We start from the raw sequence: 18,309 nt of genomic DNA, 5'->3' as shown, positions 1-18,309 counted from the left end.
GTTATGAAAGATGAAAACATTCTAGAGATTTAGTGCCTAAACTATAATGCAATATATGCTTAAACATTGCAAAGAGAGGAGATCTTATGTTAAGCGTTCTTATCACAAAAAAGGGGGGAGAAAACTTTTGAAGATGATGGATATATTTATGACACTGATTGTGGTGTTGGTTTCATGGATTTTACTTATCTTCAAACTCATCAAGTTGTGTACATCAAGAATGCTCAGGTTTTTGTATGTCAGTATTATCTCAATAAAGTGATTTTTAAACAGAACCAAAGAACATAAAACAGAAGAACCAATCTTGAGTTTGTTCCAGCATAGATTAATGATAGACCAAAGTCTTTAAATCTAAAACATTTCTGAATGCAAAAATTTTATCCTATGTGTGTATGTGTGTGTGTGTTTCTGTGTTTGTGTGTTGGGATATAACCAAGTGTCCACCTTGGCTATCAACAAAAAAGTAGCCAGTACAAAAAAGTTTTCAGTTTTAGTAATTGAGGGTTAACTGCTGCATATGCTTATTAATTTTTTTTCTTTTTTTTTTTCCAGAAAGAATCAGGGGCAATCACGGTGTTGCAAGTCCTGATTATGCAGAGACATTAATCACGAACCATATGAACTTCAATAATTATATTCGAATCTAACCTCCAAAAGGAGGAACAGGTAAAAACTATCCCACCTGATGATACCCACTGCTTGCTAATTCTAGGTTAGTTAATGCTGGGAAACTTTTATTTAAAATGATGATTTTGATTTTAGAATGCAGCGTGGTCACATTAAGCAAATGTGAATTTAAAATAGTGTGATATAATAGGGTTAAGGTTTCATTTCACGCAAAATTAAAAAAAAAATCCTTCAACCCGGAATTAAAAGCAAACTCATTGGCTACTATCTGATTTCTAAATAAACAGGCTGAGCAAATACAAATTGCATTTGCAGTTGAGCCCCATGGCTGCACCCATTAGCTAGTGAGCAGAACCACTTGCCGTCCTTTGCCAGAATCAGCCTTGAATTATCAGAGTTTTGAATCCCAAGAGGTCTTCAAGAATGCAAAGTTTACATAAAATGCAACCATGCTGTAATTCACTTTTCCCCTTCTTCGAGTTCTAATTAGTATCAAGGTCTATAGCTAACGATATGACTACCAGACTCAAGGCTTTTAACACATTCAAGACTAGAATTCTTTCCAAATTAAAGAAAACCCAGATTTTCAAAATACAGGCAAGATGAAAAGAGAATGTTTATGTTTATTTCAATACAAGATAAGTCAATTTTGTATTAAAATGTGAATGAATAGCAATATATGTTTTATTTGTTTTACTTTTTGAGATACAGTTTCACTCTGTCACCCAGGCTGGAGTACAGTGGCTCCATCTTGGCTCACTGTAACTTCCTCCTCCTGGGTTCAAGTGATTCTCGTGCCTCAAGCTCCTGACTAGCTGGGATTGCAGGCATGCACCATCACACCTGGCTAATTTTTGTATTTTTAGTAGAGATGGGGTTTCACCATGTTGGACAGGCTGGTCTCGAACTCCTGATCTCAAGTCATCCTCCCACCTCGGCCTCCCAGAGTGCGGGGATTACAGGCATGAGCCACCATGCCCGGTCAACAATATATATTTTAGACTCAGGTTGATAAATTGTGAATTACCTAAGTTTGGGCTTATTGTCTTAGAGCAAGAGAAAAGTCATAGAAATGCTTTGCAGTTTTTGAGACAGGGAGTTTCAAGTTGGATTCACAGTTCCAGCACATTTATTTTCTCATGAGTACCTGCAATCTCGAACTCCTACAGAGCCATTGGTAATCTTGGTGTAACCATCTGGGCACTTGACTCCAAGGTTGAGAGCGCAGGATCGGCACTCGGTCCTAATTGTAAGAAGAGACTTCCTATCACATCTTCTTGCCTGTGTAAATATAAAAAAGAACATTAATTCCTGATTCCTGTTATCAGAGTCTTGCAAAACATCTAGCATGGCCAGTCTTCTTCACTGGAATGTCTCCAATCATCTCAAATGAAACGTCAGGGATGGTGATAAGGTTGATTGGTAATGACTGGTTTACTCCTTTCAATCTTATCTGGAAAGAGTATTGAGATCAATAAGCAATGTCTGCCATGGCTGTAGGTGAAAGAAGAGCCACTGTTTGCACTATACATTTGCCATACCTGAGCTAGAGTCTGAAGTCGAGCAAGGTAAGATAATGTTATTACCCACATTTATTCAAGTGGGGAACCTGAAATATATTGCAGAATACACTCTCAAGTGAAAAATTCTTAAAGCAGGTTATTCAAGGTCAATTGGTCATAGATCAGCAGATCTCAAGGATGTTCTTTCATTATTGATTCCACAGGAATGTCTGCTGTGGAGCCAGCATTGTGCCAGTGCTGAGGAGGATACAGTTACTGTTTCAAAGATATTCGCAATCTTTAGATTACAATCCAACTGAAAAGTAGGCTCCTGGAGAGCAGGGATCTTTCTCTGTTTTGTTCACTGTTGCACCTAAGCCATAAAATAGTATCTGACGCATAGCAGTGCTCAGTGAATACTTGTTGATTAAATGAATGAATTGGGGAAATCAGACAGATGCGCTAGAAACAGTTCTTTAGCAGCATAAGGTGGTGGAGATGTAACTGCTAAATTGAATGATCCAGACCCAATTTAGCTCTGTCTTTAGGATCCCCTGTTGCTCATAATGCCGAGGTTGATCCTCCGCAAGAGATGCCTCCCTTTCCTCAACTTTTCTTCATTTCCCCATGAAGCTTAAGATGGAGCAGCTTTGTGCAACTAAGAGAGAATAAATTTGGGGATTAAAAGACCTAAATTTGGAGTCAAACTCTATATCTTGCTAAGTGTACAATCTCAAATGAATTGCTTACCCTTTGCCATCACCTATAAAGAGGAGATATTAACAACCACTCGTGAGGTTACTGAGACTTTGAATGATGAAGGTCATTTAAGCAGGTGCAAATTTCCTGGCAAAAATGTCTGAAGTATCAGAGGTGGTGAATGCTGGCTCCTGTAACTCTTCACCTACCTTTGTACCTGTTTCCTCTCCTAACTGGCATATTCTCTCCCCTTCACTGGGCTACCTAAACCATGTCCTTCAAGGCCGTGTTTCACACCACCTCTTTCACAAAACTACACTCATTTTTCTTCCTTTTCTCAGCTTCTACTCTTCCTGTGGCTGGCCCAGTGGAGCACATTTTGTTGGTCTTTGTACTCCATTAAAACCCCCTTCTTGGGCAGGATCGTGTCTCATGCTTCTGTGTTATCCCACAACTCATCCACGGGCCCAGCAATAGGCTAGGCATGGTGGAAATGTCACCACTGCTTCTAAGTTCATTGAAATAGATAAAGTCTGCATAAAAAGAAACTTTACATCTTCAGAACAAGTATTGGTTATGGATCCTTTCAAAGGTATCATCTTATTTGATCTTCACTACTCTGAAGATAAGTAGGGCAGGTATCATCATCCTCATTTTAGCTGGAAGAAAACTGAGGTGAGGGGTGTTGCAGTGACTTGCCCAAGGTCTCCCTGTGAGTTACTGGTCTTGTGATTCCTTGATTAGCCCTTTCTCTTTCCTGCACCTGAGTGGAATATAGAAAACTGAAATCTGTTTTTACCAGGAGCTTTCATTTGGTGATCATCACGAACCAAACTAGCACTAGAAGGTTCTTTATTGAGTAATAATACAAGCTACACTTAGGTATAGTTTGAATTAACCTCCTTTAATTGTCATGACACCTCCACATTTTTTTTAAAGCAGGCTTTTCTTTACATGAGGGTTTCATATTTGGATAAGTATGTGGGGTTACATTACTTTGTCTTTTCTTTCTTTGTGGGCTAGATTTAAAACCCTCTTCTTAAGACACCTCTTGACCTTCAAATTGTCCTTTTGAAATGAAAAGGCTCAGTCTCTCTCTCATACAGTATTTACAGACTTGTCCTCGCTGAAAAGTAAACTCAGCTTGTTTAAATCAGTTAAAGTCTGATTTCTGCATGAATGCAAACACTTGGTGATGATGATGATGGTGATTAAGAAGATAATGATGGTGATGATAATTACTGCCATTTGTGGAGCACTGTCAGGGGCAAGACTGAAGCTTGAAGAGATTAAAAAACTTGCTCGGGGTCAAACAGCTGTGGAGGATCTGACTAATCCTCAGACCTATTTGTTCAACAGAAAAATGAGATCCACAGTTCAAACTCAACCCTACCAAATTTCAAAGCCATTAGGCCAGCTTCCCATATTTTCATGAAAACATTATCAGAGCATGCAGCCAACTGTAATAAAATTGGTTTTGATAAAAATTTGCCAGGCACAGGTGCAGAATCATGGTTAAGATCATTCTTGATGGATCAGAAATCACATGCTGTCTCACTGACAGCTGGCCTCACTCTGTGATGATACCTTGGTGAGCTTGCTTGGGGGTTCCGTCTTCTGATGTACTTCACAGGGGCTACTGGTAAGACCTCCCTGGGAACTTTTACTACAACTCAGTGGAAGGCAGAAGAGATAAAAGAGTGAAGGCCTGATGATTTTGGAAATATTTCTGATACTTGTGTTCCTTAGTGAGATATCCACCCTGGAATTCCCCAGACCATCTCTCCACAGCCATAGTTATTTTCTACAGTCAGGAAGATGGGATGGTAGATATTCACAATAATGAGACTATTAGAACAAATGAAAAACAGGATGCCAACATCTGCACTGGAAAGAGGATCATTAGCACTAAAATTAGAGATCCCAACAACAGCGGGGCACTTTAGCACAGGAGAGCAGCAAGCTAGTTAGCGCACCTTCAGAAAGACGGTGCGTTACAATTAGGACTTAGTATCCGCAAACATTCTCTGTATTTTATAAAGTCCAGATTTCACCCTTTACCCATGACAATAGAGGAAAACAAGCTTTTGAACACATCATGACAATTAACAAACGAAAAAAATATGAAAGTCTCCTCTTACCTGCCCTGTGGTTTCAGCTGGGGAGCAGAAATTTTGTACAACCAATCCAAGACAAAAGATTACTAAATGTTGTAGCATGATGAGGAAATATTTGCTCCTTCTCTGTGCTAAGCACCTGTCAGGCTGACTTAGCTATTTTAACTTAGTTTGATAAACTCCCAGTGAATTCTTTCTCATTTCAGTGTTTACTTTTAAATCCCTTCCTTTCCTTTTTCCTAGATCGAACCAGGAGATAGGCGAGACCTGCCTTCAGAAAGGAAAAATGGCAAATCCAGGAGTCTTGGTGAAATTGGCCACTGTGAATGGTCTATATATCCTGGCTGAATGACAGGATATCCTGCAGGGGCTGAGACAGAGGCTTGGCCCGGGATTTTTGTGCCTGCGAAACTCTCAGAACAGTCCTGCCTCTCCTCTCCTCTACTCTGCCCCCACCTCTAGTCCTGCCTACTGCTGCCCTGCGGCCCTCCCAGCATTTCCACAACCGCACCATGGAACACTGCAGGCCTTTTGGTGCTAATGCAAAGGTCCAAGCTTGTTGTCGAGCAGGGTTGGGGGAGCGCCCACAAGTGGGCACAGTCCCAGGTGTGGAATGAATGTTGCAGAAACCTTGCAGGAGGTGGCGGTTTCACCCTGGGTAAACTCCACTGCAAGAAAAGTCTCCTTGCAGATGCTGACAGGTGGGTTTTGACTTATTCTTTCTTCTTTTCCATGCCACTTCAGTAACAAGTGACTGAGCCTGGAGGTTCAGTCTTACCCTTTAAGGTCCAGATCTAAAGCTGCCCCTTCCAGGAAGCCTTCTTGTGCTACCCCTCCACAGGACAGCGTGAAGATGCTCCCACAATTTTGCACATAATGCCATGAAAGCCGAGGTGACATCTGTCTGTCTGTCTCCCATGCCCAGCTGTGAATGCCGTGAGGACAGAAGAATATAGCCTCATCTTCTTTGTACCCGTTGATGCCTAGAGCAGAGAGCCTGCACTTGAAAATAATGAAAATGGTTAAGAATAGTAGCCATCACTTTTTGAAAACTTACTGCATGCGAGTCTCTATTCTAGGCCTCTCCATGGATGTAGTTGTTTAATTCTCACAGTGCTTGGTGGAACAGGATTATTCTCCCCATTTTACAGAGGAGGAAACTGAGGCAGAGAGGTTAAGGAATTCATCCAAGGCCACACAGCTAATGGGTGGTAAATCTCGTATTCAAACGGTGTGACTCCAGAGCCAGTACTGTCAATCACTGCCCTCTGCTGCTGAAACAATCAGTATTTAATGAATAAATAAATACTAGATGGTGTTCCCAGTCCTATTGGAAACCATGATGGAAAAGCGTCAGACCTAGCACCAGGAAGGATAAAGTCTGGACTTATCAACAAAACAGGGCATGTCTCATGACACTAAATTAAATGGGAGATTCATGCACTTACAGATACTAATTTTGGTTCACTGATCCTTTTTTTCTCTACAAAGTTTCTCTCTCTCTCCCCCACTCCTTTCAACTTTTGAAACAACATTTATGATGACCGATAATCTAGGTAACTTTTCCAACATAGACAGGCCCCCGAGAGGCCAGCCCAGAAACCTGGGTGGGGAGCTTAAAAAATGCCCAATGTTTAGCTCCACTCCAGAATAACCGAATCAGAATGCCTGGGAGTGGGGCACAGGAGAATTTTCCAAAGCTTCCTGGCTGATTTCACTTGCATTGGACCATTGCTTGAGGAGAAATTGATTGTGATTGTATGAAGCCCGTGAGATTTTGGTATTTATCTGTTACAGTAGCTGTGTTACCTTAAAAAATATACCAGGGGCATAAGTTGGATGCTTCTTTCTGATTTTTTTCTTTCTAAAGGATGTAGATAAAAATCTGGGGTTTGAAACAGGCTAGATTCTAGGTGAAACAATAAAATGAGCCCATACTAGCATTTCGTCAATAGTGTTTTACTAAACACAATTTAGTTATGGAAAATGCTGTAGGCATAGTGAGGAAGAATTCTCTTACCAGATAATTTGGGAAACCCTGTCTCTGATGTCCCTTTCTCATGGACTGGCCATGCGTGTTAGTCCACTGAAAGTTCTGAGAAGTCCTTTAAAACAATGCAACCAAATGAAACAAAAAACAGTTCAACTCTGCTTAAGACAGCATTTCCCAAGCTTTTGAGAGTAAGGGATGCTTTCTGTTTTTGCAAATTTATATTGGCAACCTCCAGATTCTGTGTTCTATCAGCATCTCTAAGGGAAATATCATGTTAGACTTTAGCTGGTAGATTATTTCATTTTTCAATTGCTAGAAGGAGAGGTTAGCCTGCCAGTGGCCACAGAGACCTGTGTATAGAGTTTATCAATTAGTTGCATTAAAAAATGGCTATAATGCACATGGCATTCTTTAGAAATTGTTTGAATAGGTGTGTTAATTAGTTTTGTTTCTGTTAGGCTCTTTTGATTGCTATAAACAGGGATTTTTCATGTTATTTTAAATCCCTATCCCCTTTCCCTAAAATGTGCCTGCAATTGACAAGTAAAGTGCTTAGACTGGTACCTAGCATACGGTAGGTATTCAGTCACCCTTAACTATTACTCTACAGTTAAAATATGCAAATGTAACAGACAGCAGCTACACAGACCTCTACCCTGAGCCCACTGTAGCTCTGAAGTAGGTCTGGATTTTCCCCTGTCCTGAGTTGTCTCAGCTTTGCTGATCCATATGTCCCGTGCTGGGTGAAATGTCACTTTCTTTATTGTGGTCTATATTCCTTTTGCAGATTGTTGTAATTTCTGTCTCATTTCAAATGGTTTTTAATCAGCAATATTCCATGGGCAGTGTGATCCCTCCAGTTTCCTCCTTGTGCTGTGGACAGTCACGTAAGACTGGGTGCGGCTGTCTTCTCCCCAGGACTGCTGTTTGCTCTCTCACTGCCTCCTCCTCCCGCCTTCCTTGATCAGCACTCACCTCCTTTGCCCCTGCGATCTGTCCTCAGTGGCGACAATGTGAGAGGTTATAGTTTCCTCTTGGGTGAGAGGAGGAATTTTCTGATTGGAATCTGAAGAGACTTTTCCCATATTGGAAAAGGAAAAAATGGGGAATTGTTGGAAAGTTCCTGGGTAACAAAGTGGAATAACCTCTGTGATTGTAGGATTCTGTTACTTGTTAGTGTTTCACTGCTCTTTTCTCTATGTCATGCTTGTCACTGAGTTTTTCGTCCTCGATCACTTTGGGTAATAACATGGTTCATGTGTGCTTTGAGAATGATTGAAGAAAGAGGAGTCATCACCTTCATCATCATCATTATCATCATCACTATCACGTCATGGCAGACTCACACGTAGCTTTCATCATGTGCCCAGCACTCTTCTGATCTTTAACTGATAACATATTTAATCTTTTACATAAATTTCACTGAATCTTCATATTGATTTAATAAATTTAAATTTTAACACATTGAATATTCACCATAAGCCTAATGCATAAGTATTCCTATTATTTATAATTTGCAGATGAGAAGACTGAGGCAGAGAAAGGATGAGTAACCAATGACATAAGTATTACTATTATTCCCATTTTTCAGGTGAGAAGACTGAGGCAGAAAGACCATGAGTAACTTGTCCGAGGTCAAAAGCTAGGAAATGGTGGGTAAGGATTTGAATCCAGGCAATGTGGATCCAGAGGTTGATGCTGAGACATCCACTTGACTTGCTTTGGTCTTTCGTAAACCTTGAACAAGGTCTTCCCAAACCTTATGAGATGGCCAATGGGGTTAGAGTTTATTCTTATGAAGCAGAACAAGCTTAATTGTTTACATCGTATCTTTTATTTGCAGGAGAAAAAAGACTAGAGATTGCAAATCTGAGGTTAATTTTCTGGTTAAAAAAAGTTTTTAAAAAAATTCTTTTGGCAGCTTTTGACAAACTGAAGAAGAAAAAGATCTCAAAACAGCAGCTAGGTATAGATCTTTCTTGAATAGCTATCTAGATAATTGAAAAGTTGCTTCATAGTTTCAACAGATCCAACAACTCCTAGAATTTTTCCAACAGAAAGTGGTGCTTTGGGAAGTGACAATTTTAGAAAAGAGATAACAATAGTAAGTCCCTAAACACTTTCATTAGGAGAAATCAGTGAGAACTATTTGGAAATGCTTCCATGGACCCCTCCATGACTAATGGGGATGTTGATAAAATAGATTCTGGCCAAGGTGGAGCAAACAGAACTAACAAAACAAGCTTTCAAAATATCTGTTTATGATTTCAAGTAGTTAAAAAAATGCTCTCCCAGTGGGAGAGAGAGATGTTTCGGCCATAGCCTGTGGATTTCTTGCTGAGTAGGCATTTTTAACGAAATCCAGTTTTATTCTACAAATAGCTTGGTGTTAGATTCAGCTGAGCATTCCTTTTGTCTACTCATTGGGCAGAATTCTTGGCACCTGAAACATCTTAGCTAGAGGACAAAACACTTTTTATGCTCATTTACATCTTATTGTAACATTCAACCAATCCAATGGCTATTTATATTCCAAATATTGAAATTATTGAAAAGGATTTATCTTCCTCCTCCTCTTCCTTCTTTGATGTCTTTTTTATACTGATCATCTGAGCAATATTGCAATTCTTTTTTCTTTGGCCTTCTCTTCTTCCTGGTTTGGGTAAGAATATAAGTATTTTTCTAGATCAAAGGACTCAACAAGCTAAACTGAGAGTAGTCTATAGTTTTCTATCATGTTTTGAAATAACTCCTGCTTAAACAAAGTTTTAAGTGAAAATCTAGAATAATATATTATTTGGCTTGATTTATAAAGGTAGCTATGCTAAATATTATCTTTACTTCTATTGTGTAGACATAGGTTATGTCCAATGGGATGACTCTTTTCCTGGTTGTCATCATACAGTAAGTTTTACTTGTCTGCTTATTTACTCAAAAAACATTTATAGAATGCCATTCATTATGCTGTATTCTAAGGGCAGAGAGATAGTTAAGCCATATTTCCTTGTGCATTATATCTTCCAGCATACTTTCATACTTAATAAATCATTACACTTAAATATTACCACACCTTTGTGAAATAGACTGAGCAAAGGGTATTATCTTGATTTAGCAGTAGTGAAAATTGAGGCATAGAGAAATTGAGCCATTTATTCAGAGTCAATAAGTTAGTATGTGATTGAACTAGTAATAGATGATGAGTAATCTTATTCTAGTCATATGCTTTGCCTGCTATGGCAGCTACCATTCTGATATTTGATATCTAAGTTAATGAATGGATTAACTGTGGTTCATTGAGTTCAGTCATTAAAACCCTTACCTGAGCTAGGGGCTCTTTGTTGTCACACTGAGATGTGGCCATGGCCACAGAAGCTCTGAAGAGTGAATATAAAGGCCACGGCTGAGACTCACACAACCACAGGCATTTGGACCACAACCAAATTCTCAAAGGTCCATTATATGGATTTGTCATCTCTGGCATAGCATAACGTGGACACATTGGATCACTCAAGGCTTTTCATTATATGTAAAAGACTTGGCCATGCTGTAGAAACTGGGATGGCACCAGCTCTACAGAGCAGATGGTAACACTCACACCTGCCCGCCACATCTCTGCCTTAGTGACCTGCCAAGAACTGGAACCCTTTTCCCCTAAACAGCCTTCATTTTCTTCAAGCCCTTGTTCAGATCCACCCTCTTAAAGAGACCTGCCCAGACTACACTACTGAAAACCTCAATATGCATCCCTCCCTGCTCAGGGCTATAGCTTCCCAGTATCCTGATCTTTTTTTCTTCCCTTGGTACATATCACTTTCTAAGTGACCATACAATTCACTTGTGTTTTATGTTTATTGTTTGTTGTCTACCTCCCCAGTTAGAATATATACTCATAGGCCGGGCGCGGTGGCTCAAGCCTGTAATCCCAGCACTTTGGGAGGCCGAGACGGGCGGATCACGAGGTCAGGAGATAGCGACCATCCTGACTAACACGGTGAAACCCCGTCTCTACTAAAAAAAACATACAAAAAAAACTAGCCGGGCGAGGTGGCGGGCGCCTGTAGTCCCAGCTACTCGGGAGGCTGAGGCAGGAGAATGGCGTAAACCCGGGAGGCGGAGCTTGCAGTGAGCTGAGATCCGGCCACTGCACTCCAGCCTGGGCCACAGAGCGAGACTCCATCTCAAAAAAAAAAAAAAAAAAAAAAAAAGAATATATGGTCACTAAGAGCAGGGATTTTTGTCTGTTAACTGATATATCCAGATACCTGGAAGACTGCTGGAGATACAGTAGGCACTCACTACAAATGATTCAAAGAATAACTCGTGGAAGTGAAAATTTCCCAGCTGCACAAATAAGCAGATTATATAATTCTGGTAAAATACCACCATCCTCAAAAAAGCATTTATCAAAACATATGCTGCTTTTTTCTTTCAATTACCCGAGCCACTTATAAAATCAGTTCTTTCTGCTCCTGCCATTCAGTCCTGCTGTAGTATCTTCTTCTAAATGCGCCATTCTAAAATCTCCTTGTTTCTTGGTGAGTTATTTTTTCACATCTTATTCTATTGGGTTATTATTTTGATATCTGGGAAGTCAAATTCTTGTAACTTGTGTCCAGCATTTTCCTACATCTTACAAATGAAATCATCTTCACCTGTGAAGTCCTCTTACCGGTAGTTCCATACATGGTGTGTGTTGATTCAGAAAATGGTGAGTTCAATCCACATGATGGGTCTGGCTCCAGTTCTGCCTTGAACTCCAGTTCTGGCCCTGACCTTGAGTAAGCCCCTTAGCTTGCATGATAAAACAAGTGAGTTGGACAACATAAGCTTCACTCTGCCCTTCCACATTTATAGGACTGTAAAATACTCTTTTCATCCTTCCCATGCTAAGGGGATTTCTCCCCCTCTGAATTTCTTTAAGCTTTGAGCATTTGATGGTTGGTTTGAATGCTGGGTACATTGTCGAGGAATATAGTTGTTATTTTCTCCCCCAGGGAATCAGAAATTGCTTGAATCCCCCAAAATTACTTTCTCAAAGATCACATAGAAACATTCTAGGATTTTGAGGTAGAAGGAGTAGTGGGGATATATTCAAAGTAAGATTTATTGTTATGGTGGTATTTTGCCCAAAGCATTTCATCAGCCTGCAGAGACAGATATCAGGTTGAACCACATGAAATAGTTACTCTTTTAGATAAAAAATGGACTAACCCTAGCAACTTCATATGGTTTACCCTAACAGATACCTATTTAGCACTGTTCATGATTAGAAAAATATTCTAAACTTTTAATCTTCATAGAGAGGCACTCTTTCAGTCCATTGGCATTTCTCAGGGACTGAATTTTTTAGGAGGGTTATTATTGTGAGAATCAGATACCAGGGCTCAAGAGACTGTCAGTTTCAGTTGAAATGTTTCTTTCTCTAAGTAGGATGTACACAGAGTCAGGGTGCTGCCTCTGTGTAATGCTTTCCATCCTGCAGACAGGGCCAGATGAGCCAATGAATATATGTCCATGCCTTCACTTGGCTCTGGCACCCTCTCTGGTTCCTCTGCTTCATGCTTTGAGAGGAGAAATAAATGCACCCGGTTGTTAGTAGGAACTGACAGGGCAATAGGGTTTCCTGCACACTCATCAGATCCTGGTCTTTTCAGGAGTCAGCCTTCCAAGCAGGGGATGTGTCCAAACACGTGTCTCCCTGCCCTCATGGCCCTTTCCTTTTCCTTTGTTAGTTTAAATCTTTCCACACAGCAAACTTTCTTTTCTGGTGATTTTTGTTTTTCCTTTTTGTGGAGACCAGTCAGCAGGTCTGGCTCTAAGCAAAATTGTAAAGTAGGCAAAGTTTCTCTTCAGCTCCCCCTCAACTTCCCTTTCAGCATCTTCCCTCCCCCATTCATTCAGTTGTTCAATCCATTAGCATGTACTGGGGGCTCACCATACCCAGGACACTTTTCCGGTCAGGATGTTATTTCATAGTGGGCAGAGATTAACGATTTGGTATTTACATAGTCATAGTGAACATTTATCCATCCAATTGCTCAAGAGTGATCTCTTTTTCCCACTACCAATATCAGAAATTCCTGTTGATTTTTACCTTCAATAGGTCGAATCCTATCATGAATCCAACAACTTCTCTACATTCCTGCCACTCCCCGCTTGGTCTAAGCCATTATCTGTTGCTTATATTATTGCGGGAGCATCCTACTTGACCTGCCTGCTTCCACTTTGTCTCCGAAAAATTCATTCTGCAAAAAGTCGTCAGAATTATCTTCAAAGATACATGTAAGACCAAGTGTTTCCAGCTTAAAACTCTTCCATGGCTTGGAATCAAGCATCAATCCCTTGTCTGTGGTTTTGGGTCTTATCTAACCTGAATCTTCTCTCTGGCTTCATCCTGAAACAGTTTATAAACTACTCTGCTAGACCCACCCTGCCTTTATTCTGTGTCTCTCACACGCAGAGTTAATTCTCATCTTGGGCATTTTCACTAGCTGTCCCCTATGCCTGGAATGCTCTTCCTTCTGATTGTTGCATGATTGATTCTTCCTTCCTTGGCATCAGTTATCATTTAAGTGTCACCTCATGGGCAAGTCACCCCGATTACTCAAGCTGATGTGGTCATTAAGCTGCTGCATTGCACCCCTCCATGTTCTCCTCATAGTACATATTCTATGTGATAGAATATAATGATATCTTGTTACTGTGGATCTTCCCCGATGGAAGTGTAAGGTCCATGAGAACAACTTTCCACAGCATTTCTCTAGTGCTTAGAACAGCGCCTGCTCCACAGCAGGCAATCAACACATTGTTGTTGGGTGAATTTAGAAGTAACTGTCATGCATTCTTCACTTTCCATCTATTTTACTATTTAATCTTCTCAAATCTCCTATGGGGAACCTACTGCTAAAAGAAAAACCTTAGACAAATTAAATTTAACAGTTTAATTGATTCATGAATTGGGCAGTTTCCCAAACCAAAGTATGTTCATATAGACTTCATGCTGCTGCATGATCAAAAAACATTTATGGATAGAAAAAGGAAAGTGATGTATAGAAGACGGAAGTGAGGCACAGAAACAGCTGAAGTGGTTACAGCTGGGCATTTGCCTTATTTGAGCACGGTTTAAACAGTTGGCTCCCTTCGATTGGTTAAAACTTGGTGATTGGCACAAGAGTAGATCCCACATCAGGTCAGGTTATAGTTCACTCTGTACGAAGAAATCTTTAGGCCAAATTAAAAGTATGTAAGGAGGCAGCTTTAGGCTTCATTTAATTTAACAATACTATTATTTTCTTTGTTTTACAAATCAGAAAACTGTGAGGTAAGTAGAGATCTCTAAGCAGGCTGGCTACATAACTTGGGTCCAGTGTAAAATGAAAAGGTAGGGCTCCTTGGAAAAAAAAAAGTATTAAGAATTTCAAGACAGAGACAGAAGGGCTGGGTAAGGGGATTTTGGAGAGCTAGAAAATGTATACTAGACAGGGCAGTCAGGGTGATCCTCATGAAAGGTGAAATGTGAGGGAGACTTAAAGGTGAGGAAGTTTGCCATGTGGATATCTCAGAGGAGGACTTTCTGGGTAGAGGGAACAGAGAAAGGAGAGGCCCTTAGACGGAAGTGGTAATGGGAAATGGAGGGTAAGGGGTCTTGGTGAGGATTCTGGGAAACATTGTATGCTTTTTGAGTACAGGAAAAACATGATCTGGCTTTTATTAGGAAACCATCACTCCAGCTGCTGTATTGAGAACAGACCATGGAGAAGAAAGTGGAATTGCTTCTTAACAGTCTACTGCAATGAACCAGGTGCTAGATGACGGTGGGAGCAGGGGATGTGGTGAGAAGGGGTCAGATTGTTGATATATCTCACAAGGAGGGCCAAAAAAATTATTGATAGTTTGGATGCTGGGTGTGTAAGAAAGAGAAGAGTCAAGAATGACTCCAAGGTTTTCAGCCACCTGAGTATCTCAAAGAATGAAGTTGCCATCTACTGAGATGGGAAGGTGTGAGTGAAGCAGGGTTCTGCACAGAGATACAGGAATTCAGATTTGGATGTAAAAAGTTCAACATGTCTGTTAGATATTCAAAAAGAGAAGGCAAGGAAGAGTTGAATACATGGGTCTGGGGTTCTAGAGAGAGGCCCGGGCTGGATATACACATTTGAGAAACATCAGAACTTTAGGACATATGTAAAGCTTTGGGACCAAGGAAATGAGAGTAGGTAGAGAGTAGGCTGAGTTCTGGGGACACTGACATGAGAAGCTGTAGGAAAACTAGGTCAGGAAGTGGGAATGATGCTGTGCTCACCTGCGTCGATTGATGAGACATGGAGGAAGACAAGGGCTGAGGCTGTGCCTTTAGAGGTTTTTTATGAATTTGACAAGGGAAATTTCAGTGGAGATGTAGGGAAAGACCACCTCTCCTGAATGGAGTAGAGTTAAGAAAGAATTGGAGAAGAGAAATTGGAGACAGAGTAGACCTCTTTTGAGTTGAGTTTTGCAGCAAAATGGGAGCAAAGAAATTGGAGAAGGTGGGGGTTAGAAAGGAGTCACAGATTGTTTTAAAGAAAAACAACAGCATTTTTATATGCTTATGGAAATGGTCCAGTACATAAGGAAAAGTTGATAATAATTGCCATGAATTTTGATATTAAAAAACCACCCCTATCTATATCACATTAATTAATTCACCACCTGGTGTTGACCTGAAAAGGTGGTTACTTCTGGCCTGTGGGCTTCTGTTTGAAAGCTTTCAAATGTTAACTGTTCCTAGTGTGTGTATTCCAGATGGAAGAGAGAGAAATGTTAACCAGATCCCTATGATAAAGATAAAAACTTACACACACATACATACACACACACATAAATATATGCCATATTGTCTATCCTAAGTAATTTCAAGTATATCACAAACATTGTGATCCCACAAATCAATGACTTATACCCCAACTCTACCCATCTTCTCACTGTAACATTTTCATTCCCCATGATCCCTACGGGAGTCCCCTCGCTAGGGTCAGTCCTCAAGAGTTGGAGCCTTCAGTGGTTTGGGTGGCATTTAGTTTTTCAGGACTCTTTGCCCAGGGACTTTTTGCTGGAGACAGAGGAGATACGGAGTTGTCATAGACTGCCAGGCAAGACCTAAAAAATCATTTGGAAGGGATCTTTCCCAACTTCTTACTCTGAGGTGTGAAAAAATCACAAATAAGTCATACATTCTCCTGAGTTTTAGTTTTGGCTCTCTCATTAGTGAGCTGTGTAACCTTGGACAGGTCACATAACTGTAAAGATCCTTGGAGTCTTCAACTCAAGCCCATTATAGTTTTGACTTCTTAAGATTGTAGCTTTTCTGAGTTTTGTGGAGAAAATTTCTTTCCTTTTTTCATTTTTCTTTTGTTTCTCTCTCTCTTCGAGGACCATTAACCTAAGAAAAATATAATTTAAGGATACATAAGTCAGAAAGCAATTCATTTTCTTTTCTATTTCTATTGTGGTAAAGTATAGACAATACAAATTTTACCATTTTAACTATTTGTAAGTGTATAGTTCGATGGCATTAAAAACATTCACATTGTTGTGCAACCATTGCTACCATCCATCTCCAGATATTTTTCACTTTTCCAAACTGAAATTCTGTACTCATTAAACAGTAAGTCCTTCTTCTCCTTTCCCCTAGATGCTGGCAACGACTGTTCCACTTTCTGTGTCTCTGAATTTGAGGTACTGCATGTAAGTGGAATCATATGATATATGTTATTTTGTGTTCTTTTATTTCAGCTAGTAGAATGTCTTTTTAGTTTTGTGAATAATGCTAGGAACACTGGTGTACAAATATCTCACTGCATTCCTGTTTTCAATGATTTTGGGTATATACCTGGACATGGAATTGCTGGATCCACGCGATAATGCTATATTTCGATTTTTGAGGAACCACTGTACTGTTTTCCATAGTGGCTGCACCATTTTACATTCTCACCAACAGTGCACAAGGGTTCCAATTTCTCCACATCCTTGCCAACCTTTGTTATTTTGAAATTAACCATCCTAATGGGTGTGAAGTGGTATTTCACTGTGGTTTTGATTTGCATTTCCCTAATGATCAACGATGCTGAATATCTTTTTATGTGTTTATTGTATATCTTCTTCAGCAAAATGTCTAATAAAATCCTTTGCCCATATTTTAATCTGGTTGTTTTTTGTTATGAGGATTCTTTACATATTCTGTGAATTAATCCCTCATCAGGCATATGATTTACAAATATTTTCTCCCATTTTGTGGGTTGCTTTTTCATTCTGTTGACAGTGTTCCGTGTTGCACAAAAGTATTTAATTTTGATGAAGTACAATTTATTTTTACTTTTGTTGCCTCTGCTTTTGGCATTGTATTCAAGAAATCATTGCCAAATCTAATGTCACAAGACTTTTCTGCTATGTTTTTCCTAAATTTTATGGTTTTAGCTCATACATTTTATTACTTTGGTATTTTTTGTGTGTGTCTACTGTAGAAAAAAGTTTCACTAAAGAAATTTCTTAAAGAATGGAGAATATTACATTTTATTAAATAAATGCATTGATTAAAACATTTCAGTTTAATATGGCTAACGATCACAGTAGCAAAAAAATTGAAGGATCAAGAGGGTAAAAAGAGTAAAAAAATGAGGGAGGAAGACAGAACAGTAGAAATTGTGGGAAGGAAAAACAAGAAAAAAAACCCTCTCTGGTAGTTGAAAAAGCAAAAATCTGATGAATCAATCCTACTCTTAAAGAATACACCGACTTCAAGGGCCAGGCACAGTGGCTCATGCTTGTAATCCCAGCACTTTGGGAGGCTGAGGTGGGTGGATCACCTGAGGTCAGGAGTTTAAGACCAGCCTGGCCAAAATGATGAGCCCCTGTATCTACTAAAAAACTAGACAGGTGTGGTGGTACATGCCTGTAGTCCAGCCACTTGGGAGGCTGAGGCAGAAGAATTGCTTGAATCTGGGAGGTTGAGGTTGCAGTGAGCCGAGATGACGCTACTGCACTCCAGCCTGGATGACAGAGCAAGACTCTGTCTCAAAAAACCAAAACCAAAAACAAACCACCGATTTCAAGCATTTACTATAATACCTTGCATATTTTAATGATTACCTAAATTTTGTATGCATAGAGGTTATTGAAAAAAATATAATGGGAAAAAGCACTTACTTCATGCTTTGGGAAACAGATTAGGCAGAAAACAAAAGTTAAAAAAAGATTAAGTGTCTTTGAATAATGGCTGATTTTGCTCTTAAAGGCGTACGAGCCACCCCTAATAGTCTACACACCCCAGGGGATTATGTAGTCCAAAAAGGAGGGTCAATAGACTTTAGGAAAAATAAACATAAAAGCTATATTT

The 18,309-nt window shown here is 39.8% G+C and overlaps 1 protein-coding gene and 1 non-coding gene across 2 annotated transcripts in view; both read right to left on the bottom strand.

The window, feature by feature from the left end:
- Nucleotides 1–5,334, bottom strand: part of STAB2 (stabilin 2) — a 167,436-nt gene extending 162,102 nt beyond the window's left edge. The window contains exons 1-2 of the mRNA XM_037996621.2: nucleotides 4,970–5,334; nucleotides 1,775–1,908 (exon numbers count right to left, since the gene is read on the bottom strand). Of these exons, the coding sequence (XP_037852549.2) occupies nucleotides 1,775–1,908; nucleotides 4,970–5,047 (212 nt within the window). The 5' untranslated portion in view covers nucleotides 5,048–5,334. The remainder of the gene's footprint in view (nucleotides 1–1,774; nucleotides 1,909–4,969) is intronic.
- LOC119624029 (U8 small nucleolar RNA) lies at nucleotides 558–689 on the bottom strand. Its single transcript, XR_005240118.2, has one exon. It is a non-coding gene; the product is annotated as a U8 small nucleolar RNA (small nucleolar RNA).
- Nucleotides 5,335–18,309: the final 12,975 nt, after the last annotated feature.

Source organism: Chlorocebus sabaeus, chromosome 11 (genome assembly GCF_047675955.1).
Source record: "Chlorocebus sabaeus isolate Y175 chromosome 11, mChlSab1.0.hap1, whole genome shotgun sequence".
Classification (NCBI taxonomy): domain Eukaryota; kingdom Metazoa; phylum Chordata; class Mammalia; order Primates; family Cercopithecidae; genus Chlorocebus; species Chlorocebus sabaeus.
Note: the sequence above shows the minus strand (reverse complement) of the source record. Positions and strands in the feature narration are given on the sequence as shown.